The sequence below is a fragment of the Lynx canadensis genome, chromosome B3 (assembly GCF_007474595.2).
Source record: "Lynx canadensis isolate LIC74 chromosome B3, mLynCan4.pri.v2, whole genome shotgun sequence".
Classification (NCBI taxonomy): domain Eukaryota; kingdom Metazoa; phylum Chordata; class Mammalia; order Carnivora; family Felidae; genus Lynx; species Lynx canadensis.
In genome coordinates this window covers 11398560-11425032 of record NC_044308.2, presented here as the reverse complement: position 1 = coordinate 11425032, position 26473 = coordinate 11398560, and the positions used below count along the sequence as shown (strand labels likewise).

The window sequence follows — 26473 nt, the reverse complement described above, 5'->3', positions numbered from 1 at the left end:
GGAGCAAGGGGCTTCTCCCCAGTCCAGGGCTGACCTTATGTGGGGAGGGACCCAGTAAATATTGCTCTCCCTGCCCACGTTTCCTGGGTGGGATTGGAGTCCACTAATTAGTTTCACATAGGTAAACAAGCATGGCAGACGTGTGTACGTTTGATTAGTCATTTACACCTTACTGAAATAAAAATGCAAATCTAGTTTGCTTAGTTACAACTAGCTAAAAAGTGCACAGGAAAGGAGGGCCTCACCTCCAATGGCCTTGTGATGGGAGAAGTCCCTATTCCTGAGGGGAGCATGCTGTCTCTCTGTGCAGCAACAGGGCCAGCCCTGGGCCCCACCATTCCCCAGCCTCAGCCTGACCCCTCTTGCTCTGTTCCCCAAGGTTCCCCATCTCCCCTTGTGCATCCTGTGGTGAGCTATTCAGAAATCTAGAGAACATTCAGGATGACCTTATATGGACGAAAAGAGGTTATGGGCTGAGGTTAAAAACCAAAGCCCAAAAAACATTCTCCTTCCCGGCTGGCCCAGAGCCCCCTGGGGGGATTTGTGGGAACTCTAATGGCGGCATGGAATGTTCCCTGAGCAGTCCTCGGGAAGGGGCATGTTCTGTGCCTCCTAGAGAGTTCTCATCTTGTTTAGTCTAAGAAACACCTCATGACAACAGCCTTCTTCTCTCTGTTCTGCATTAAGGAACCTGAAGCTCAGAGAGCCTGTGTTCAAGGTCAGTGCCTGGATCAGAATTCTCGGTCGGGTCTGCCCCCAAACCCTTCTGGGCTTCATCCTCTACGTAGAGTTGTTGTGAGAGGATCACAGAGCCACTGGAAGGTGGAGTCAGAGGATGGTAGACCTCAGGAAGGTGAGGTCTGGTGGGGATGGGTGGGGGGGGGGGGGGAGAGAGGGCTCAGTAGTGATGAAGTGACTTGGCCAAGGACCCATAGCTGTTATGTGACAAAGTAGTCTCTACCTGTGTTGACAAAGCAGACTTGGAGCCCAGGGAGTGTCCCCCACTCCAAACTGCTGTTGCTGACCTCTGTATGACCAGGGCAGGACCTGACAGTGCCCCCAGATGATTCCGATCTGTCACCACAAGTTTCCAAACCAGGAAGGAAAAGATCATGGAGGACAGACAACAAAGACTGGAATGATTTTTGTCGTCTCTTAATTAGGTATAAAATAAAGCTAGATAAAACTGTTGATGCTTACAGCTCTTATACACCTGTAACCTCCCCCACCCCGCTCCAAAGTTATAAATTAAAAGCAAAAGGAAGTGCATAGGCACAACATCTAAATAAACGGTATTATTTTGATGGGATTTATGGTCAGGCTCTACTAAAAATAAATCACGATTGCTGGCTTAATAATGGAAAGACGTAGCCTCGGGTCTGGTTTCTGTATTTCCACTTCATATTCCCAATGCAGAGACTCTCTCTTCTCATAAGAATAGTCACAAATGGTATCAGTCGCACCCAAGCTGTATTTGCTAGTGCTGGACAATCAGACACTGTATAACCACCAGTGAGCCAGTGAGCAATTCTCAACTGCTGATGGTAATGAGGTTTTAATGAAGTGAATCATTATTTTAATGATCTGTAGATCACTTACGTTCACTAAAAGATATGGTTAGCCTTACTAAAGTCTATTTTATTTTAGAGAGAGAGGGCATGAGCTGGGGAGAGGGGCAGAGAGAGAGCATCTTAAGCAGGCTCCCTGCTCAGCTCGGAGCCTGATGTGGGGCTCGATCCCACGACCCTGGGATCATGAACTGAGCCGAAATCAAGAGTCAGATGCTCAACCCACTGAGCCACCCAGAAGCCCTAAAATCTACTTTAATTTTTTTTGACGTTTTTATTTATTTTTGAGACAGAGAGAGACAGAGCATGAGAGGGGGAGGGGCAGAGAGAGAGGGAGACACAGAATCGGAAACAGGCTCCAGGCTCTGAGCCATCAGCACAGAGCCTGATGCAGGGCTCGAACTCACGGACCGTGAGATCGTGACCTGAGCCGAAGTCGGATGCTCAACCAACTGAGCCACCCAGGCGCCCCCCTAAAATCTACTTTAAATGGGAGGGGCGCCTGGGTGGCTCAGTCAGTTAAGCGTCTGACTTCGGCTCAGGTCACGATCTCACGGTTCATGGGGTCGAGCCCCACGTCAAGCTCTGGGCTGACGGCTCAGAGCCTGGAGCTGCTTCAGATTCTGTTGTCTCCCTCTCTCTCTGCCCCGCCTCCACTCGTGCTCTGCCTGTCTCTCTCTCTTTTTTTTTTTTTTTTTCAACGTTTATTTATTTTTGGGACAGAGAGAGACAGAGCATGAACGGGGGAGGGGCAGAGAGAGAGGGAGACACAGAATCGGAAACAGGCTCCAGGCTCCGAGCCATCAGCCCAGAGCCTGACGCGGGGCTCGAACTCCCGGACCGCGAGATCGTGACCTGGCTGAAGTCGGACGCTTAACCGACTGCGCCACCCAGGCGCCCCTGCCTGTCTCTCTCTTAAAAATAAACATTAATGAAAAAATTAAATGGGCTTTCTCTACCTAGGGTTTTGGAATGGGAAAAAAAAGTATCCTAAATGTATCTTCAGTGCTAATTAGCCGCTGCGAACATTACGAAAAGCCACACACAAACTGGCTTTGTTTCTACAGCTGATTTGACACTAAGGCTACTTCCTGGTCACTTTGAGTCTGTTTTGCTTCTACTGCCTGGTGCCATAGCAGGACGCAGTTTTCTGCTTTGCTCCCTCTGTTAAGACTATTCGGAATCTGTACGTGTGCATGGCCTTTATGTTACAAAGCACAAACCCGGGCACTCAGTTCCTGCAGTGGGTCTCTTAAGACAGGCCGACCAGAGGATGTGCAGTGGTCACATTTTAGATTATCAGCAAGTCGAAAAAGCCAACAAAGCTTTTCTCACGCCAAACTGGTTGGTCCCTGAGAAGATGTCTGTGGAGCCCCTTTTGAGAAATGCTGGCTGGAAAAGAAAACCATCTGTACCCTTAGGGTAGACACAGATAAAGTGACCTCTTTTCATTTCTTTCTGTTCCTGAGAGATCTTGAAGCTGTGAGGAGGCTGAGGGGAAGGGAACAGCAGGGGCCAGGCCAAGGCTTTAGAACCAGGTAGGGTACCAGCCTGGGATGGGTAACAGGAGATGCCAAGGTCAGCTGGAAATTCTCCAGTTCTTGCCCTGAGGACAAGGGAGGGGGACAAAGGGAATTAAGCCCTTTTGACTGCTGACAACAGCTACATTAGGGATAACTATTTGGAAAGACTCAGCCCAGCAATTAAGAGTTAAAGAGTGAGGAACCTGGTGCCCTAAGGCAGAACTTCTCAACCTGGCCGCCTATTAGAATCTCCAGGGGAGCCCTTTAAAGGGGCTGATGTGCGGATTCATCACTGGAGATTTGAATTAATTGGTAAGGGGTTGGGCATCAGTCTTTGTAAAAGTTCCCTAGGGGGTCCTAATGTGCAGCCAAGGTGGCTGACCACTGTTTTAAGGGCTGCTTTTTTTTTCTGTGGCATAATTACACTTAAGGCCACCTGCATTCATTTATTTAATGGCAGGAAGGGAGCAGCCTTTATTGAACGCACTGTGTTAACTCTTTAAATAATAATACATAGGACAATAGTAATAGCAGTTAGCATTTACTGAAAGCTTGTTATGTGCCGGGAGTTATTTGAACCACTTTACATCCATTTAATCTTTGCAACATCTCTATGAAATGGATATTATTATCTTCCATTGTACAAATGAGCAAACAGAGGCTCAGCGAGACCAAGAAATTTGCCTCGAATCATTTGGGGACAAACAAATAAATATATAAATGAAAGTAATAACTTGCCCAAGGTCATGCAGGAAGGGGGACAGGATTTGAGCCATGGCCAATAGCTCTTCTGCTGCCCCAATTAACTGTTATCTCAGTGAATACGTTTAGCAAATATTTATTGAATATGGACCATAAAATTATAAATGTGCCTGACACTAGTCTAGATGTTGGGGATATGAAGATAAGCAAGACAAAATTTGTGCTCTACAATCTTATCAGAAAGACAGCTAATTCCTAAACAATGTGATCGATGCTATTAGGGTGACCAAACGCCCCATTTGCGTAGGACTCTCTGGTTTTAGCACTAAAAGTCCTGCATTCTTCAAAACCCCTCAGTCCTGGGTGAGCTGGGAAGGTTCATCACCCTAGCTGCCATAGAGGGGTGTAACTGGGCTGTAGTAAGTTTGCATGGGATGGTGGGGGGGGGGTGGTGTGTGAATGAGAGATGAGGAAAAGCTTCACAGAGGAGTCTATGTCTTATTTGTAGAATGATTAGGAGGGGAGAAGGGTAGAGAACATTTCTCCTAGAACTAGAGAATAGCTCAGACAATAGCCTGGAGGGGAGGGACAGCAAGTGGTTTAGTAGAGTTTAGGGTCCATGGGGTTGAGGGTAGATGAAGCTGGGGGTGGGAAAGCTGAGGCCAGGCTATGGGATTTGGTCTCTAGAGGCGGTGGTCTCTAGAGGCGGAGTTCACCTACAGGGTTTCAGCAAAGGAGTATTATGCTCGATTTTGCATTTGTGAAGATAACTCTGGTTCTGAGAGTAGGGTTGAGGACTCACCTGAGGGGAGGAGTCTGGACTCTGAGGGACCAGTTTGGGAGATGATATGACACAGGTAGGATCTGAAGACAGGAAAGAATGACAACAATCATATCTAACGCCTACTGAAGCCTTCACGTGTACCTGGCACCGGGATGAGCTCTTTACATGTGTTTTCTCATTTCATCCTGACAATGAACTCTTGAGTCATCTGCTATTTTTATGCCCACATTAGAGATCAGGAAATTCAGACTCAGGGTAAGTCAATTCAGTTTAAAAAGTCACACAAAGAGTAAATGGCAGAACCAAGACTCAAACTCTTGCCTTCTGAATTTAAATAGATATGCTTAACCACGGTGTTACCTGACATAAACTCAGTCATTATGTATTTGTTCATTCAGTGGAGTGACATTTACTGAATATTCACTCTGTGCCAGGCATATTTCTGTCTGGTGGGGATATAGCTGTGAACAAAACAGTCAGTTCTGATTTGATGGCTATTGCATTTGTGTGTGTGTGTGTGTGTGTGTGTGTGTGTGTGTGTGTGTGTGTATGTGTGTGTGTGTGTGTTGGGAAGAGAGATAAGCAGATGAATGTGGGTGGCTTTGGAACTTCATTTTGAGGGAGTAGAGACAGGGTTTGGCAATGTGGCAGTGAGCAGGGGGAAGAGTATGGGAGCCCCCCAGGTTGCCAGTAGAGCTAGGGCGTTTCGGAGGCAGGAGAGGTTGGGGGTGGGAAGATGAGAATCCAATTTTGCACATTTTTGAGGTTTCTGGAATCAGAAGATCTTTTATTTTATTTTTTTAAGTTTAGTTATTTTGAGAGAGAGGGAGAGAGGGAGCATGAGCGAGGGGGGAGGGGCAGAGAGAGAGGGAGAGAGAGAGAATCTCAAAAAGACTCCACACCATCAGCTCGGAGCCCAACGTGGGACTTGAACTCATGAACTGCGAGATCATGACCTGAGCCCAAATCAAGAGTCAGACCCTTAACAGACTGAGTCACCCAGGTGCCCCTGGAATCAGAAGATCTTAAGAATGGTCATGGGGCACACGGAGAGGGTGGTTTAAAGCCGGGGCCATGGTTGAGGACCCGGGGAGAGGGTGCGGAATGAGGAGAGGTCTCGGGTGGAAGCCCTGAGGACTGAGCTACAGGCAGAGGTGCCGGATGCAGAGAGGGAGACGGAAGGTCACAGAGAAGATGGGACACCCAGAGAGAAAGAGGGCCAGGCCCTCCAGGGAGCAGAGACTTCCAAGGCAGGAAGCCCCAGCATCGTTAAAGGCCACCTAGAGGTTCGGGGGAGGAATAGCAAGAGATATTGAGGGACGAAGGAGACAAGCAAAGTTCAGGGATTTTTTTTTTTTTTTTTTTTCGAAAGCAGGGGTGTCTAGCAGAGGACTGAAGATCCTGGAGAAAGTAGAGGCGGTTGGTGGAACAAAAGCCTTCGAGGACACAGAGGAGACGGGATCCAGGGTCAAGGTGGAGCCCTGAGACCCCAGGGGAGCCCGGAAAGGTGGAGAAGGATGTGGAGTAGCCCTTCTTGGGAAGCAGGTGGCAAAGTCATTTTGGAGAAAGAAGGGTCCAGAGTGGAGCCGGGGAGGCATCCACAGAGGGCTGCAGGTTGGGAATTCGCAGTGTGGGGTTTGGGAGAGATGCCGTCCGGGACCATCTCAAAACTTACCACTTCTCTGCCCCAGTCCTTCAAAGAGCTCTGCCTGGGAATCAAAACATGAACTTTTGCAAACGTGCAACCTAATTCGGGCCTCTGGTGGGAAGCTGATGATGCCAGTTGTGGGAATCACAGCAGGACAGGCCTGGAGGGGTGTCTCTGGACACAGGTGGGTGGGTTGGGGGGGTGGCTCCCGCTTGGAAGTGCAGACCCTGAAACACAGAGACAATAGCTGATGTGTTCTCGTCAAGCAGGCTGGAGTTGGCCTCACGATGTTCGCTATTTATTTTATAAACAGCCCCCCAGAGGGTGAGCTGCCCCCCTCCTCACCCTCCACTTGGCTGGAGAAAGAAGTCTGTGGCTTGTTTAGTTCTGCCCAGCTGGTCTTCCCCTCTCAGAATCTTCATTTTGAGAAGAAAGCGAATGGATGTGACCTTGACGTGTATGAGACCAGCAGGGCAGTGCAAGACGAGCCGTGGACAGACGGTGCAGCCCGGGCTCAGAGGTGGGGGCCCCCCCACATCACGCCCCCAGGGCTTTGTGTCCTGTTGAAATCCCATAGAAAGTTCCTCACTGCGTGGTACCTTCTGCTGCAGCGTGATTGGCCGGGAAGGCGCCATCAGCCAATGTTATGTCATCACTGGTTGTTGGGGGGTCTCCTAGGGGACACTGGAGAAACTTTGATAGAAATATTTCTCTTTGGCAACGGCCCACCGTTTCCATGGTTTGACAATACTAACCAGATGGAGGCCAGCAAAGGAGAAGCCGGCCTCGGGGAGAGAAGGCCCGCAGGCACTCGTGTCCAGCCCCGGGCAAGTTACATGACCTCATCAGGCCTCCGTTCTCTCTCTCTTTTTTTTACTGTTTATTTTTGAGAGAGAGAGAGAGAGAGAGAGACAGAGCACGAGTCGGGGAGGGGCAGAGAGAGAGGGAGACACAGAATCTGAAGCAGGCTCCAGGCTCTGAGCTGTCAGCATAGAACCCGACACAGGGCTTGAACTCACAATCTGTGACATCGTGAGCTGAGCCGAAGCCCGACGCTTAACCGACTGAACCAACCAGGCGCCCCTCTAATCTTTGAAATGGAACAACCATGAGAGCCCCACTTATCTTCCGGTGTTGTGAGAGTGAGTATTACAGAAGTTTGCACAATTTTGAGTTCTTTGGGTGAATCATGGTAAAGTCCCTTGGAGTATATATTTTAGGAACTAACGGAATAATAAACGAAGCAGAACTTAAATGTAATAATGTTAATTTTGCACGGGTCTCGTAAACTATCGTTGGCCGTTTGTAGAGGTCTAACTCATTTTAGTAAAGAGCCCTCTCACCTGATAGTAACAGCACATTTTTAAACATGCTATTAAAACATTTTTATCGCACGTCCTGGTAGCACAGACTGCTGTGTGGGGGAAAGTTGGATGTGAAATAACCTTTGCTTCATTCGTTTCCATAATACTTAATAGATCCAGGCCTATACTTTCATTTTCAAAATGTATCATTTTTATTGTTACAAGGCAATACATACCCATTTCAGAAAGATCAGAAAATGCAGACAAGAAACAAAGATACTTTTTTAAAAAAAATTATGTTTATTTTTGCGAGAGAGAGAGAGAGAGACAGACAGACAGTGTGAGTGGGGGAAGGGCAGAGAGAGAGAGGGAGACACAGAATCCTAAGCAGGCTCCAGGCTCTGAGCTGTCAGCACAGAGCCCAACGTGGGGCGTGAACCCATGAACCGTGAGATCATGACTTGAGTCGAAGTCGGATGCTTCACTGACTGAGCCACCCAGGCACCCCAGCACTTTAGTATTTTAGATTGTTTTCTGTTTCTTTTTAAATAAAAGTGAGATCAAAACATGCGTAGTTTGTAACCTGCTTTTAATATATTTATTATTTAATGTGTCCCTTAATATATCAGGAACATATTTCAGGATAAAAGATTCCTCTACAGCATCATTTCGGGCACCTGGCTGGCTTCTGTTGGCAGAGCATGTGAGTCGTGACCTTGGGGTTGTGAGTTCAAGTCCCACTGGGTATAGCAATTACTTAAAAAAATAAAATCTTGGGGCGCCTGGGTGGCGCAGTCGGTTAAGCGTCCGACTTCAGCCAGGTCACGATCTCGCGGTCCGTGAGTTCGAGCCCCGCGTCAGGCTCTGGGCTGATGGCTCGGAGCCTGGAGCCTGCTTACGATTCTGTGTCTCCCTCTCTCTCTGCCCCTCCCCCGTTCATGCTCTGTCTCTCTCTGTCCCAAAAGTAAATAAACGTTAAAAAAAAAAAATAAAATAAAATCTTTAAAATTGTTACATATTATTCTACTGTCTGGACATTATTATTTATGTTCCCAAGCTGCTATTGTTAGATATTTACGTTGTTTCTGTCTTTTTACAATCACTAACAATACTGCCACAGATGTTTTGGTTGCTAAATACCCAAGCTCATTCTTATTTCCTTACCACAAATTCCAAGAGGTGAAATCATGTAACATTTGAGATGTTTCACCTGTCGTCAGATTTAGAGACAATGGCTTCAGTAGGTATCTGTCAACTCAGTTGCTTTTTCGTGGTGCTGTTGTGTGGATTAAACTTGATCAATGGAGCATATACCATGGGATGGAGTTTAATGGTTTGTACTCCTTTGGGCAGGCTCGAGAGTATCACCTTGCTGTAAAACACAGGATGGTGATTAGTACTTAACAAAACATTTTTAACTTATTTTTTGGAACAAGTAATAAACTCACATGGTTCAGTATTCCAAATGTGTGTAAGGGTATATCGTCACCATTTTCTCCCTCGCCCAGGGTCCCAGTGATCCAGAGTCCCTCAGCATAGGTGGGATGTCCAACTGGTTCTGCTTTGCCTGGGACTTTCTGGCTTAGCCCTGAGAGTCCCGAGTTCCAGGAAAACCCTCAGTCACCAACCGAGTTGTTGGTTACCCTGTGTCACAGGCAACCAACATTATGAGTCTTTGTGTGTTCCCCTGAAGATAATATGGCAAGAGTAATCTTAGTAGTTGAAAGATCATCACAGGTGGCAAAAATAAAGATCTTGTAAAAGACATGATGTCAAGGGGAAGGGAGGACCCATGGTCACACGGACGCCCAAATCTTATTGTCTGCCAGTTGTTTCTAAGCGTTTCCAACTCTGGAAATGCTGTCTCTGCAAAAGAACTCTCCCTGTCAGCCTTGGGAAAAAGGCTCACGTAAACATTAACAATCTGTGGCCCCATTTTCCATAGCTGTGGCTGACCCTAGACTCCATTATCCTTTTGTTTATGATTTATTTTTTTTGTGGAGTTAAAAAAAGCATTTGTGTACCGGGGGCCTGGATTTTATAAATATGCTATTTGCCAAGTTGTCTTTTAGATTTCCCTCTGTGAATGTAACTGATTTGGGAAAGCCCGCATTCAGAGAAAGCATAACACTGCCCTTATCAAGTGTGAACTGAGAAAGACATCGGAAGGCCTTTTCCAGGCTAAAAATAGCCCCAGAACTCGGTGTATTTTAGCTTTGGGACTTTCACAAACTGTCTGGCAAACCAGCACATTATTATTTTATGAATAAGGCACCAACGTTCCTTTTAAATGTTCTGGCTTCAGGCTGTTTAACTTTTCGTGCAAAAAAAAAAAAGATGAATTATTTATAAAAATAGGCATGAATATCCTATGATAATATCCTCATTTCTAGCGGGGAGTAAAATGAGCTGCAGCTGGTGCTCTGTCAGCTCCCCCAGAGAGCTGAGTGGGGAGCAAGTCGAGGATGGGGACCGAGTGCCTGCTTCGGAAGGGGTTGCCCAGATGCAGCATGTTCTCCGGGAGGATGATCAAGTCTCCCAACTCACTCCTGCTCTCTCTCTCTTACCCTCCTTCGTCTCTCCATCTTTCTTACATCTGTTCTCCCCCTTCCTTCCCTCTTCTCTTCCCTCCCTTCCTTCTGTCCAAACTTCTTTCCTTTCCTTCCTTCCTCCCTCCCTCCCATCCTTCCTTCTCCCTCCCTCCCTCCCTCCCTCCCTTCCTTCCTTCCTCCCTCCCTCCCTCCCTCCCTTTCCTTCTTTCCTTCCTTCTTTCCTTCCTTCCTTCCTTCCTTCCTTCCTTCCTTCCTTCCTAATTTCCTTCTTGAATCCTTCTTGACTTTCACCCTCCCTCCCTGTCACTCTGGCAAACTTCAGAAAGCAGAGTAAACTTAGTGGTGGGCAGAAGCTGTTTTATGGAGCTATTTGTATATGCGTTGTTTACCTGTCTCAACCTCAGTTTCCTCATCTGTGAAAGGAGGTGATCATTGTAATTTCTCCCTGGTCCTGTGCCGAGGTTTAAATGACACAACTACATTAAGTGCCTGAGCCCGAGGAAACAGTGATGAGGGTGTTAGCTGTTAGCAAAGCCTACCCTCCGGGGACCACACGGAATGGGGCATTCACGTGGCTGGGAAAGACAAGAGCAGGAGGTCACATTAGGAGAGGTTGGGTGAGGTGACCAACTTTTCTTGGTTTGTCCGGGACTAGCTTGACTTTAAAAGGCAAAATCCTGCCTGCTGAGTGCTCTCTGAGATGCCGGTGCCCTGGAGAGCTGGTCACCCTCCTGCGTTAGTTCGGATGCCCACTTTTATGTGCCCTCTCTTCTCAGCTGGAGAGTGTGGCAGTGCCAGAGCTGTGGCACGCATGCGGCCACCTGTCCTCCTGGTGACGAGGACACTGACTGCCCTGGCAAGTGGAGGGGAGGGGGAGAGCCACCTTGCATGCCCCTCCGTCCCTCCCGGCCACTTGGTTGTGGGGCACAGGGACAGAATGGCTGTGAAGCCAGCTCCCTGTCCCCCAGCAGGCCCTCCAGGCCTCCTAACCCACCCACGAGAAGCGGGAGGAAACCGCAAGAACTCAACGGTGAGAGAAGTATGATCCCTTTTATCACATGGGTGACGAAACTGTGCAGAAAAGAGCTTATTGTTGACTCTGATTTGAGCGTGACATTTACTGGTATTCCAGGCGTGTGTTTTATACCATTGGCTGAGGACTGTGCAACAGGGTTCCAGAAGCTTCTCCCACCACACCAGCATTACTCTCCTAAATGCACTCTGATACTCACAGCACGTTGGAGGCTCACAGGACATTTCTAATTGAGTAACAGACATCTGGAGGGGGTCTCAGACTTGATTAGGACTCGGACAGACCGGGGGTAGGGATCGGGCTCTGCCCCTTGGTACCAACTGGTGTGGCTTCAGACGGTTGTCGGACCCCTCAGGGCTTCAGGTCCCCAGGGGGACCACAGGCCACAGAGGTTGCTGCGAGGATGGAAAGAGGGAGTGTGTGAAGTGGGTCTGGCACACAGCTAGCACTCTGTAAATGAGTTTCCTGTCCAAACTTCCCTAGCAGTGATTGTGTAGTACAGCCAAAACCTATTTATCGACTCTCCCTGACCCCTTTCTCTGAGGTCTGGAAACTTTGTTCACTAGTGATTAGATTAGTGGCCGATAGGTCTTGTCTGCGAATCGGAATGGCTTTCATTAAGGCCAAAGGCCACGTGTCACATGCTTCTTCGCTCCCTGCAGCGCCTAGCTCATAACAGGAGCACACGCAAAAAAATCCATTGCCATGGAAAGAAGCTTCCAGATGACCTGAGCTCTGCTGATGGAATAAGGGAAAGTGAAAGACTGGCCGAGACAGCATGGACTGCTCCCCTGGGTTTCTGGCCGAGGAGCGCCGGGCCTTCTCCAGTCCTTTGCTATGAGTGCCCTTCAGGAGGGTAGCTGGTCGCTGCTTCCCCAGCCTACAGGGGACCCCTCACCAGGCCAGACCTTTCTCCTGCTGCCCGAGAACATGTGTCCCTCTCGAGTCCCTAAATTGAGAAGGCAGATGAGCCCCGGGTTCTTCATCTGTAAAACAGGGGTGCCAATGCTTATTTACCCCCGGGGTTGGATGGTTCGGTGCAGTCATGCATGCAAAGCTCAATAAACAGTGGCCATTCTTATCTGGAACTTCTTCATCCTCATGAAGTCTTTTGTTAAAAATTATTTTCAGTGCGCCTGGGTGGCTCAGTCTGTTAAGCATCTGACGTCGGCTCAGGTTGTGATCTCGTGGTTTGTGAGTTCAAGCCCCACGTCAGGCTGTCTGCTGTCAGCATAGAGCCCGCTTCTGATCCTCCGTCCACCCCTTCCTTGTCCCTCCTCTGCTCTCGCTCTTTCTCTCTCTCAAACATAAACATAAAAAAAATTATCTTCACTAACAGGCACCTGGCTGGCTCAGTCGGTGGAGCATGTGACTCTTAATCTCAGGGTTGTAAACTCAAGGCCCGTGTTGGGTATAGAGATTACCTAAAAATAAAACCTTGAAAAAAGAGAGAGAAAAATTATTTTCACTAAAGAGTGTTGGGGGTTGAGCAGCCCTGAGGTTCCCAAGCCCACCTTTCACGTTTTCCTCATACACACGCTCTGAAGTGTGATCTCAGGTCATCTGCATACACGTGTTCCCAAAGTCATATTAAAAAGAATGATTGAGGGGCGCCTGGGTGGCTCCATCGGTTAAGCCTCCGACTTCAGCTCAGGTCACGATCTCACGGTTTGTGAGTTCGAGCCCCGTGCCAGGCTCTGTGCTCACAGCTGGGAGCCTGGAGCCTGCTTTGGATTCTGTGACTCTCTCTTTCTCTCTGCCCCTCCCCTGCTCATGCTTTGTCTCTCTCTGTCTCTCAAAAAATAAATAAACGTTAAAAAAAAAAGAGTGATGTCTTGATCAGTTTTAGACAAAATCATTAAAATATATAGTGTATATTTTAAATGTAATAAATAATATATGAATACATAATCATATATTATTACACATAAAGATAACAAAATTAATATGTATTTATTTTAGAGACTAGAAAATTCTGGTACGGAAAGGAAGAAAATACAAACGCCCCACGACAACACCCTTAGGGATAGTTACTATTAATATGTTGGTTAAAAATTATATAGATGTATATTTTCCTTCAAACTTTTCTCTCTGGTGGCCTGAGGACTGAGATCTGTCTTCTGAAGGTTTAGGGTACTTGCCTGAGACTCACTGCCTCTGGGCTGATAGGGAAATAGGTGAGAGCAAATAGGTGAGACACGTCCAGAAGTTGTCTTGCTCTGAGGTCAAAGGTGGCATCCATGCTGTTACCTAAGGTAACTAGTTTTGCTTCTTAGCCCCTGACCCTGGAGGTGTCCCCAGCAGGAAATCAGAAACTCCCCTCCTTGGCTATTGGTGAGCCTTGAAGGTTGAGAAAACAATTTTCAGTTAAATATATTCTGCCATGTCAGCGCGCCTAGGTGGCTCAGTCGGTTAAGGGTCTGACTCTTGATTTCGTCTCAGGTAATGATCTCGAGGTTCCTGAGTTTGAACCCCACGTCAGGCTCTATACTGATAGTGTGGAGCCTTGGGATTCTCTCTCTCCCCCTCTCTCTGCCCCTTCCCTCTCTAAATAAATAAATAAACTTAAAAATTTAAAAATATTTTCTGCCATGTCAATGTTCCTTCTTCACTGCTCTGGTATTAATAATGAACATTTCTAGACATTGTGCTAAGCATGTTACAAATACTTTAGTCTCTGTAGTATTCTCATGAGGTAGGTTTTCTTATTATCCCTGTATTACAGATAGCAAACAGAGACATAGCAGGTTTAAGCAAGGGCACACAGCTAGTAAACAGTATACTGGAATTAAATGACTTCTCTTGTGCTTGCTATGAATAAGTAAGTAAGTAAGCACAGCTTTGTATGTATATATAAAGTATGTGTATATAAATTTTTTTTAACATTTATTTTTTTGAGACAGAGACAGAGCATGAACAGGGGAGGGACAGAGAGAGAGGGAGACACAGAATCCGAACCAGGCTCCAGGCTCTGAGCTGTCAGCACAGAGCCCGATGCAGGGCTCGAACTCACGGACCGTGAGATCATGACCTGAGCCGAAGTCGGATGCTCAACCGACTGAGCCACCCAGGCGCCCCAAAGTATGTGTATGTAAGAATCTCATCCGTGTCTGTCTGTCTGTCTGTCTGTCTGTCTCTCTATCCATCATCTGTCTACCTATCTATCCTTGTTTGATCTGAGTTATTTCTGAAGAATTTTCATCTGTTCAAAGGGAGTACTTCTCATTTTTGGCCACCTGCATCCAGATGTCCTTATTTGGGTGGCTTTCCTCCAGGGCTGTGAGTCTTGGTGGAAGGGCCACGCCTCTCCTGTGGGAGCTGAAGGGGGTGGGACATGCCCTCTCCTGCTCCTGACAGTGACATGCGGCTTAGGTAAACCAGTCTGATGCTCCAGCCCGGGACTTTGGATTCAAGTGATGCAACTCAAGGTCACTTTTGCAGCGGCGGTAATGGCAGTGGCATCTATGGTCCAGTGACAAAGGAGACAGTAGTTGTGGTGGAACCAGCAGAACATCTGCTGGACAGAGCCATTGGTTACTAGCTTGCTAGCTGGATCCTTCCTGGGGTCTGATTTTGACCTGGGCACTAGCAGCCCAGCCAGACTCACGTCTCTGTTTTCCTGCCCGTTGGAATGAGAGTTGCAGCCTATGTGGCATCTACTTCTTCCCTTCCTCCTCTCTTAAGAACCTTCCCTCTCCTTTAGTTTTCCTCAAAGGGCTGCCCAGACCTCAGCTCCAAGGCAGGTCCAGTCAGATCAGTGCATGGCATTCCCCTGGTGGGTGCTAACTCATGATGGACTGTCAGACCAACAGGAGGGTTTATATTCCGTGGGCAGCAGAAGGTTTTCTCTTTCTTGTTTCTTCTCTGCTGTATGTGGACAAGAAGACATGCCACTCTGATTGTCACTGTCATGATCTTGTGACCACCTTCCTAGGGTTGAAGCCAAAGCGGTGGGCAGCAGAGCAGAGGAGTGGAAGGGTCCAGGGTCCTTGATGTGATGTAGCTGCTGAGTCAACTAACCTTGGAGCAGCCCCATCTGGGACTTTCTTCATGTGAGAGAAGAGATTTCCTTTTCCTTTAAATCAGTTCAAATTGAGTTTCTTTTCTTTAATGCTTATTTATTTTTTGAGAGAGAGAGAGAGAGAGAAAGAGAGAGAGGGAGAGAGAAAGGGTATGATTGGGGGAGGAGCAGAGAGAGGGAGACAATATGAAGCAGGCTTTAGGCTCTCTCACTCTGATGTGGGGCTCAAACTCATGAACCGGGAGATCATGACCTGAGCCAAAGTCAGACACTTAACCAACTGAGCCACCCAGGTGCCCCCAAATGGAGTTTTCGGTTTCCCATAGCAGAAAGTATCCTAACTGATTCGCTTCTTTTCTCCTCCAGACCTGATTCTCTAAGCTCAGCATTTCTCAAATAGAGTTTTAGTCTCTGAATGTTTTGGTTCCTTCTTGATTTCTAGTCTTAATAAAGATGAAGGACCTTAGAGAGTCTTTGTTCATGTAGGTTATACCTATTGATATTTACTGTATTAGAAGTTTATTGTTTAAACATTTTTAAGCAATTTGTTTTATGTTAAGTAATTTCTACCCCCAGCCTGGGGCTCGAACTCATGACCCGGAGACCAAGAATTGTTTGCTCCACTGAGTGAGCCAGTCACATACCTCATTAGAAATTTAAAATGGAGAAAACTTAAAAATACTTATTAATTCATTTAAAAAATTTTAAAGTTTATTTATTTATTTTGAGAGAGACAGCGCAAGTGGGGGAGGGCCAGAGAGAAGGAGAGAGAAAGAATCCCATGCAGGCTCTGTCCTGTCAGCGCAGAACCTGATCTGGGGCTTGAACCCACGAAGCCGTAAGATCATGACATGAGCCAAAACCAAGAGTTGGACAGTTAACTGACTGAGCCACCCAAGTGCCCCTATTAACTCATTTTAAAAACAAAATTACAAATACATTAATATGTTAACATTGATAACACTGTTATGGAAAAATAACTGTTTTCTCAAAAGTTTTCTCAAAAAATAGAAGAGTGGCATTGTTTAACTTTTTGTTTTTTAATTTTTTTAATGTTTATTTTTATTATTTTTTAAAATTTTTTTTAACGTTTTATTTATTTTTGAGACAGAGAGAGACAGAGCATGAATGGAGGAGGGGCAGAGGGAGAGGGAGACACAGAATCAGAAGCAGGCTCCAGGCTCTGAGCCATCAGCCCAGAGCCCGACGCGGGGCTCGAACTCACGGACCGTGAGATCACGACCCAAGCCGAAGTTGGATGCTCAACCGACCAAGCCACCCAGGCGCCCCATTAATGCTTATTTTTAAAGGAGAGAGAGAGAGACAGAGTGTGAGCAGAGGAGGGACAGAGAGAGGGAGAGAAAGAATCCAAAGCAGGCTCCAGGCTCTGAGCTGTAAGCACAGAGCCTGATGCGGGCCTTGAACTCACAAACTGTGAGATCATGACCTGAGCCGAAGTCAGACGCTTAACCCACTGAGCCACCTAGGCGCCCCAACCTTTTTATTTTTGTAGATATTTTTAATATCTGACTCAATAGAAGATAAATGGATCTTTATATTTGCTTTTGCTTTCAATCTGTTGCGAATCTGAAGAATATGAAGGAAATCCAGCCTTACCCAGATACGTGTTCAGACAAGGGAGGAGAATTTTAATAGTCTTCAAATAGTATAGACATTCTTCTTTGATACTGCATCCGAACTTGCAACTAGTAGTTTTTTTTTAATGTTTATTTATTTACTTAGAAAGAGAGAGAGAGAGAGAGAGAGAGCGTGTGTGCACATAAGTGGGGCAGGGGCAGAAAGAGGGAGAGAGAACCCAAGCAGGCTGCACGCTGTCAGCACAGAGCCTGATGCTGGGCTCGATCTCACCAACCTCGAGGTCATGACCTGAGCTAACACCAAGAGTTGGACTCTCCACCGACTGAGCCACCCAGGCTCCCCACAACTAGTCGTTCTTAAACATCAGTTACAATGTGAAATCTAAAACCATGACAATGGACTGCTGCACTTTGTTTCCTCAAAATCTGTTTGTTTACCTTGCACTTTGAATGGATCTGTTACCCACACGTGATTCCCCCACCCCCACCCCCACCCCATGCATGATTTTGTAACATTGCACATTGGCCGTTCAGAAAAATTGGTTTGCTGATTTATGCAGAGCTTCTAAATGTTGACATATATCATTATATAACATCTAAATTCGAAAGCTAATCAGAAAAGTCTTGAAGGATTGGGAAGTGGTCTAGCTCACTGCAGAGAGCATCCTAATTGACAAGTTTTCTAAGAATTCAAATTTTCACTCGAAGGTTTGAATTTTATCATTGGCTACAATGCAGTCAGTTATTATCTGTGAAGTGACAGGCTCATCTCGTTCATTTTTGAGAAAATGCCTGCCAAAAACCAGGTTAAAAGCACTCTTTTGATTGGAAATGGTATTCCATGAAAAAAGTGGCTTGTTCAGTTTGCAACTCTAAGAATGGCACATGTGCTTTTTCTTAAGACAAACATCATGCTTCAGTGTGCAGCAGAAGTGACTTATTCATACTTTCCATTTCATCACATGTAATATTAAAATGTTCTGTTCCCAAGGGTCAAGATTGAATAATTTCATGGCTATAGCTTTTTTTTCCCCCTATCGCGCATGGTTGTGAAGAATTCAATTACTATGGGTATAGTTTGTGTTGATACATGATAAGACACCATCAGTTGTCTTTTTTTTTAAGTTTTTTAATTTTAGTTACTTGATGTGCAGTGTTCTATTAGTGTTATATGTACAATGTAGTGATTCAACAATTCCATACATTACTCCACGCTCATCATAATCAAAGTACTCTTAATCTTCCTCACTTATTTTACTCACCCCCCCACCCACCTCCCTCTGGTAACCATCAGTTTGTTCCCTAGAGTTTTTTTTGGTTTGTCTCTTTTTTTTTCCCCTTTGTTCATTTGTTTTGTTCCTTAAATTCCACATATGAGTGAAATCATATGGTATTTGTCTTTGACTGACTTATCTCACTTAGCATTGTACTCTCGAGCTCCATCCACGTCCTTGAAAATGGCAAGATTTCATTCCTTTTAATGGCTGAATAACATTTCACATCATATATATATAAAACATTCCATTATAATATTATATATATCACATCTTCTTTTATATATATATCACATCATCTTATACATATCACATCTTCTTGTGTGTGTGTGTGTGTGTGTATATATATATATATACACATAACATATATGTATGTAACATATATATACACACACGCACACACACACGACTCACATCTTCTTTATCCATTCATCAATTGATGGACATTTGGGCTGCTTCCATATCTTGGATGTTATAGATAATGCTGCTATAAACATACGGGTTCATGTATCCCTTTAGTTAGTGTTTTTGTATTCTTTGGGTTAAAAAAAATAGTGTGATTGCTGAATCGTAGGGTAATTCTGTTTTTAACTTTTTGAGGAAACTCCACACTATTTTCCACAGTGGCTGAATTCCCACCAACAGTGCTCAAGGGTTCCTCTCTCTCCACATCCTCACCAACGCTTGTCATTTCTTGTGTTGTTGACTTTAGCCTTTCTTGTGTTGTTGACTTTAGCCATTCTGACCGGTGTGAAGTGATAGCTCATTGTAGTTTTGATTTGCATTTCCCTGATAAGTGAGGATGAGCATCTTTTTGTGTGTCTGTTGGCCATCTGGATGTCTTCTTTGGGGAAGTGAGACACCATCGGTTTTTATCACCATTGTTTTTGCAATATTAGTGCAAATGTTAACTCAGTGAAAAAGTCAAATAATATTTTAGTATTATTATGGCATTAATCTTCACTCCATCAGTGAAATTCCTTGAAAGGATCTCAGAGACTTGAGGGGTCCACAGACCACACTTTTAGAACTTCTGCTCTAGTTACCAGTTGATTCTAGAAGCAACCCAACATGCTTCCAATAAACTCCCCTTTTCTGAAATCAGCCAGAGTTTTCTGTTGCCGGTCATCTGTGTTCCATGTTAAAAATGTCACTGTCTATGGATGGTTTAATCTAAATGTTTAAGGAACTCTAATTTAGGGCAATTTATAAATAAGTCCTTTGTTATGATGATTTGTGCAGCAAATAGGAGGAATGAAAGATTCTAAAGTTTCACTTTACTAAAAATATCTAACATTTATACTTTTTACATCCTTGGTGGTAAGTCAATGTTAAATAATCAAAATAAGTCTACACAGGTCCAGGAATTATAGCAAAAGAAGGATAAGGTACTAATATTTTCTCCTTTCTTATGGATACTTCCAGTGACCTTACTGAGTTAAGTATTATTGTCTTTATTGCACACATTAAAAATAACTTGGATTTGATGGTTAAACACCTTGATCGAGGCCACTCCGTGCTTAAACCTCTCATCCTGGCTGAGAGACTCCAGAGCTCAGGACCTCTCTGCTCCACTACACAGGAATTTCGGATAAGGACAAAAATATGAACGTGTGATGTCTAAGGTTTATGCCCTTGAACGCTGTGCTGTAAAGTCATGGGTGTCAGAGTAAGCTCTTTAAGGAACTTCTTTTTATAAATTCTGTCATGCTGATATGATAATGTTGGCTTTCTACCAAAGCAACATTTCTGACATGCCATAACGTGGCATTTTAGAGATGGAAGAGACCTGAATCATGTGATCTGTCCAAATTTATCACCACTGGGGCACGCCAAAATACTCAACATACATTTCAAATAGTATTTGCTGGGTGATAACCCGATTACTGTTCATCCCACTGAATCAAAATGTATCACATACAGTGGCAGGCATCTTCATGGATGGCCTCGATAATCCCTGCTTCCTGACTTTCACACCCCTGTGTAATCTCTTCCTCCTGAGTGTGGACAAGATTGGTAACTTGCCTGTAACCAACAGAATACAGCAAAGGTGCTGGGATGTTGCTTCTATGATAAGGTTTCATAAGATAGTGACTTCTGCCTTGGTAGTAGACTCCCATTGGCTTCCAAGCTTGTACATTTTGATGAAGCAAGCTGCCATACTGGAAGGGCCCACATGGTAAGGAACTGAGGGCAGCCTCAGGCCATCGTCAGTAGGGAACTGAGGCTGTCAGTCCAACAGTCTGTGAAGAGTTGCTTCTGGCCAACAACCACTGATGGAGCTTGGAAGAAGGTCCCTCTCCACTTGAGCCTTCAGATAAGACCCCAGCACCTGCTAACCTGCATATACCCCTGAGAGATCCTAAAACAGAGGTCTCTGTTAAGCTATGCTCAGATTCCTAGCCTACACAGACTGTGAGATAATACACGTGTGCTGTTTTAAGCCTCCAAGTTTTGAGGTAATTTGTTAGGTAGCAACAGCTAGCTGATACACTGTATTATCTTTATCTGTCTCTTTCTCTAGCAGGACCAGGAGAGAGCTGTTTAAGGTCAGTGAATCCTTGTCGTGTGTCCTTACCTGTTCAACTGCCATTAGAGAGTTTACTGCCACATTCGGTCCTCAAAGTGAAAGGTGGCAGGTCTTCAGTGTAGTTTCTAATGCTCCAGGAAAGCCCTCAGTTCCCACCTTTGGGCCTCACACTGGACCCTCCACAATGATCTTTCTCCACTTCCGCATCATGTAGCTTCCAAACCAGAGGCAGCCAATTACTTTTGGAGCCTAAAACTTTGGTCTCGGAGGAAGCTGTCAATGCCCCCAACTACTGTTCCACAGCAAAGTTTTCAAGGCAGGAACGCACTTTCCAATCCAGTTCATAAGCAGAGGTGCAAAATGTCTGAAAACTGATAACATAAGAAACGAGACACAGAGGGAAATCGGGGAGATACTAAAATATACTGCAACGCATAGGGCATGGGGCAAACCCTTCACTCTGGAGGTCTGTTTCCTCATCTGTAAAATGGGGGTTTACCTCTACGTCCCATAGGCTTTGGTTCTTAGTCTGACAGAATCTGGGTTACTGTGAGCTGGCTCTCTGGGTCCTAAATCAACGATTAAATGAGGATAAAGATTTACCTGCCTCCTAAAGGGGCTTTAGGATTAAATGAAATAAATAAAACGAAAACTCCGAAGCACAGAGCCGGCGCAACAGTAAGCCTGACCGTGATTGTTTCCACGCAGGGGTCCCGGGCTCCCCGGGGTGGGGTGGGGGGGGGATTGAAGCCGCCGGTGAGCGGGGCGCAGCCCGCACCGGGGCCCGGGTGGCCTGCTCCGCCCACGTGGGGCCGCGGCCCGTCGAATGACTCCGTGCAACGTGTTGGTGGCAGCGGCGGCGGCTGCGGCTCGGGCTCTTCCGGGCGCCGCAGCTTCCTGCCGAGCACCGCGCAGCCGCCTCCGCCGCGGAAGCCCCGGGTGCAGGCCTCGGCGCCGGTGCGGGACCCGGGCTCCGCCGCGCGCGCGCCCCGCGGGGCCCGGCGCCGCCCGACCGCACGATGCGCACCGCGCCGCCGCCCGCGCCGCTCCTGCCGCTGCTGCTGCTGCTGCTCGCGCTCCTGGCCGCGCCTGCCGCCCGCGCCCGCAGAGCCGAGTCCGCCCCGGCGCCGCAGCCCCAAGCCGAGCGCCAGCCGCGGCCGTCGCCCGGCCCGGGGCCCGGCAACGCCACCCGGACGGGGTCTGGGGCCGCGGCGGCGGCGGCGGCGGCGGGCGGCGGCGGCGGCAGCTCCAACAGCAGCGGCGACGCCCTGGTGACCCGCATCTCCAGCCTGCTCCGCGACCTGCCCACCCTGAAGGCGGCCGTGATAGTGGCGTGCGCCTTCACCGCGCTGCTCATCGCCTGCCTGCTGCTGCGCGTCTTCAGGTGGGTCCGCACGCTCGCTGTCGTTCCCCCGCGGGCCAACCTGCCCCGCCAACCTGCTGTCACCGCGCGCCCGCCACCCCCGCGCGCACGGCTGCTCCGGGCGCGCGGCTCCGCTCGGGGCCTCGGTGCGCTCCAGCCAGCCCAGCCGAGCGTCTCCGGCCCTACCCGGAGGGCGTGCGCTCTGCCGACCGCCCCGCACCCCCCAAACGTTTTATAAATTTTCTCCCCCCTTTAACGATAGCTGTCGTGAATACTGGATTCCTTTGAACTCTCTGCTAGCGCTTAACGCAAACAGTAGCACTACCAATTCTGGTAATTAATTCAGTATTTATTTTTACACGGAATTTATTTTTACACCCATTTCACAGATGGGGGGAAAAAACCTCCAGAAAAGCGGGGTGGTTTATCCAAGTAAACTTAGTGGTGGAGGTAGAATTTGAGCCCAAGTCCGTCTGCCTTCAACTTTACCCATCTTGCTGTTCTTTCCTTTTTTTGCTTCGGAGGTTCCCCAGTGCTCCACCTGCCCTTTTCCTTTTCCTTCCTTGTGCTACCAAAAAGAAAAACAACAACGACAACAAAAGCATCGAGGATGGAATGCGCCCAGGGCGTGTGTTGGAGGTGACTTTGCACCAGGAATTGGAGCTGGGCACCAGGGTGGGTGCTTGGCGACCCTTGGTGGTCTGAGGGACTTTCTGTCGGGGGATACAAATGGCTCTCCTGTGCTCCTGCCTGACGGGGCTGCCCCAGTGAAGACTTACTAGGGCATGAGGGTCTGGGGGAGGCTTTTGTAGGTTGCTCAAGTTCAGGGGGAAAGTGTATGGGAAATAAGGAAGGAGGACCCTGAGTCCTTGGAGCAGAGATGGAGAAGACCACAGGGAATGCAAGGGGGACATTTTCTCTGAATGCCTGGGAAATCCTGTTTTTGCAGGAAATGATGCAAATGTGTCCTGTTGCTCAGGCGGGCCACCTGGAAATCTGGGTGTGTGTGTGTGTGAGTTATTCCGTGCCCACCCCACCCCCCTTCCAAGTGTACACAGTGTGCTTTGCTGTTTGATCAGCTGTTGGAGGGTTGGGGCCAGGGGCCCTCCTCGGGGGGCTCGTTGGGGCTCTCCTCGGGGGAGCATTTTCAGCACAGGAGTGGAAACCAGACCTGGAAAGGCAGGGTCGGGCTGTCTGTCGAGGTTTGCTGTTGGTGCTGTGCAGCTCTGCGTCAAAGCGTTTCCTTGCGGGTCTGTAGGATTACATGCCAGTGGTCCTGAGAAAATGGACAAAGGGGAATAGTGTTCCCACATCCACCCCCACTCTGTCCCCTGCCCTGGTCCCGGCCATGTTGTTCCTCACTGTTCTGGTCCCCTTGATGTACTTTGGTCATTGAATTGCCCCTCATCACCCCATCCTTTCCACTGCCTTCGCTCCTCTGCTCGCAAACTTCGGTGGCTCCCTGTACTGCTACCTGGGTGTGGCCTTCTGGGCTCTTACAGACTGGCCCCAGCCCACCCGGTGGCCATCAGCCAGCCCTTCTGAGCTTCTCTCCGTCCTTTGCTTATTTCCTTATGCTCCATGGTTGGCCTGTGCCTTCCCACTGCTGCTGGGCCAGCTCCTGCAGCACACCTTCCAGGTCTGCATCAAGCTCCCATGCTCCTTCCTCTGAGTAGTTTTCTGGACATCCGAGTGAGGTCCACTTCCTTTTCTGGCTTCCCCCAGCGCTAGCCTTGCGCATCCTCCGTGCAAGCCTTCTTGCGCAGGGCTGGGTGGCTGGGTTTGCTGTCAAGCTCCCATTCTGAGCAGACAGGCCTGGGAGACAGGGATGTCCAGTCCCCCCTCGTATCTCAGTGCCGGGTGCTGGCCTGGCATCCAGCGGACGCACCAGAGTCCTTCACTGACTCCCTGATCGTTCAGTTGGAGTGAGCTGTTGATGCCCAGACCGGCTCTGAGCACAGAGGTTTGAAACGTTTTGCTCAAAACAGGCCTCTGAGCCTACAAGGCAGTGTGCTTTTTAAGAAGGCATTTGAACTATTTTGCTAGTCTGCTCCTTATTACCAAGGCGTGGGGGAGAAAGGCAGTCAGCATGTGGCCAGATGTGAACTGCCTGTTGCTCAGGCCTCATCTGCTTGTTTGCTTCGTGTAGGAAGAAGGTTCTGATTTTATAGGAGCTGGTCATATATGACTTGCCTCCTCGTCCACGGAAGGTGTCTTTCTTGGGGTGAGTTTGCAGGTGGACCACTGGCATCCCGGTTTCTGATGCCGACAGGAGCTTAAAGCATTGTACAGCTGGGAAGGGCCTTAGTGGTACACAGTCCCCATGTGGTCCTTTGCAGACGAGAAAGTCACATTCCAGGGGGTAGAGTGAGTTGCCCACTAGATTCTAGAATGTGCCATAAATCTGTGGCTGAGGCAGCGCCAGCGCCCCATCTTGCTCGTGGTCTATACCGTGAGCTTTCCTCCTCTCTACAGCCCTTGGCAGGCTTGGTTCGTCGGGCCTCCCCGACCACATGCTGTCCCGGCCGGGTGTCATGCTTTATGTGCTCCCTCTCTCAGATCCTTAGCGTGTAGTCACTGAGTCCTGGCCATTCCACCCTTCGAGTGACCCTGAGGCTATCTCGCCTGTGCCCACATCCCTTCTTGCCCCATGGAGCTTCTCCACCTGCCAGTACTACTACTTTTCCTTCTCCTTCTCCTTCTCCTTCTCCTCCTTCTCCTTCTCCTTCTCCTCCTCCTCCTCCTCCTCCTTCCTCTTCCTCTTCTTCTTCTTTTTTTAATGTTTATTTTTGAGAGAGAGAACGAGAGAGAGAGACAGAGCAAGCGGGGTAAGGGCAGAGAAAGGGGGACAAAGGATCCAAAGCAGGTTCTGTGCTGACAGCAGACAGCCTGATGTGGGGATTGAACTCACCAACTGTGAGATTATGACCTGAGCTTCATGACCTGAAGTCTAACGCTTAACCGACTGAGCCACCCAGGCGCCCCTTCCTGCCAGCACTTCCGCTGGGCTTGCCTCCCTACCTTGTCTCTAAGTCACAGCAGTAACCTTCACACTGGTGCCCCTGCTGCCAGCCTTGTCCCCGCCCCGTCCATCCTCCCTCTCTGGTCTTGTCCTTCCTCTGCCCACCTGTTCCCCCTCTCCCCCCCAAACAAGCTCCTTAGGCTGCAGACTATGTTGGCTCTTCATGAACAGGGCTCTGCCTCTCTCTCGAGTCCCTGTGTCAGCTGTGCCCACCGCTCCAGCCCCGCGGGGCCCCCAGAGGTTCTCCAGAGGTGCCACGTGGCCTGGGACCTGCATGCCTTGTTCCGCTCTGACCCTCTGCCTGGAGTCCCCTCTGCCACTGAGACTACACAGCCAGCTCATGGCTCTTTGCCCTCCTCTGTTGCCTCCTCTGAGAAACCTCCTCCAACAGGGCCCTCCAGGTCTCCCTGAGTACCTCTGGAGTTTGGAAATTCCTACATGGAGTCGAGACAGTCACTGAACGTGACCCTCTGCTTTCCAGCCTGGGGACTCCCAAGAGCAAGGCTGGCCCTTGATCGTCTGTGCCTCTCTGGCACCAGGTAGCCTCCAAGCACAAGCTGGCATCTAATGAAGATGTTGTTAGCAAATGAATGTTGAACTCCTCTAAGTATTTTATATTACTGCTGTTTCTCAAAATGTCCTCTGTGCCCAGATGCCTGGCTCATGCCAGAAGCCTGCGAGGTAGGAATATATTTGGATGGAGACTCTCCATTTCCTTAACAACGCAGACAAGGGAGGAAGAGTATAGTCAGGGTATTGCTTACCAAGCAGCAATGCTAGCCCCTTTGTGTTTTCCCTGAAGGAGCCACCTGGCCAGACAGCAGGAAAAATGTGGAGCCAAGGAAACTGTTAAAATGGAAAGCACAGAGGGGCACCTGGGTGGCTGAGTCTATTAAGCATCTGACTTCGGCTCAGGTCATGATCTCGTGGTTAGTGAGTTCGAGCCCTGCCTCGGGCTCTGTGCTGACAGCTCAGAGCCCAGAGCCTGCTTCGGGTTCTGTGTCTCCCTCTCTCTCTGCCCCTCCCCTGCTTACTTACGCTGTCTCTCAAAAATGAGTAAACATTAAAAAAATTTAAAAAAAGAAAAGGAAAGCACAGAATGTATATTGTAGTGAAATATATAGATACCTTTAATGAAGCCATTCCATTCCCAGGGTACACACATTTTTCACTGTGATCCATCTTTCTTCCAATTTTATTAATTAGAAGAAGCAGCAAAGGTCCATGGGCAGGAAGGTTCAGAGCAGTTCTGTTTGGTAGTAAAAGGATTTAAATAACCTCAGTATTTAACAACTGGGTCTTGGTTAAATAATTTATGGAACATGTGGAATACGGTACAGCTGTTAAAAATGATGGCATATTAAAAATTAAAAAAAATTAAAAAAAAAAGGAAACAGGTGAAAAAAAATGATGGCATTGATCTAATAGCTATTATTGAGTGGGACGGGTTACAAAATAGTATGGATAGTATGATGGCATTTAAATCATAAATTATATACATACAATGAGTGTGCAAAGAAATCTGTGTGTGTGCACATTTATGGATGTGGG

At 47.7% G+C, this 26473-nt stretch overlaps 1 protein-coding gene across 1 annotated transcript in view; it reads left to right on the top strand.

The window, feature by feature from the left end:
* Positions 1 to 21556: 21556 nt before the first annotated feature.
* FAM174B (family with sequence similarity 174 member B) overlaps positions 21557 to 26473 on the top strand; it is a 34208-nt gene continuing 29291 nt past the window's right edge. The window contains exon 1 of the mRNA XM_030317457.1: positions 21557 to 21921. Within this exon, the coding sequence (XP_030173317.1) occupies positions 21557 to 21921 (365 nt within the window). The remainder of the gene's footprint in view (positions 21922 to 26473) is intronic.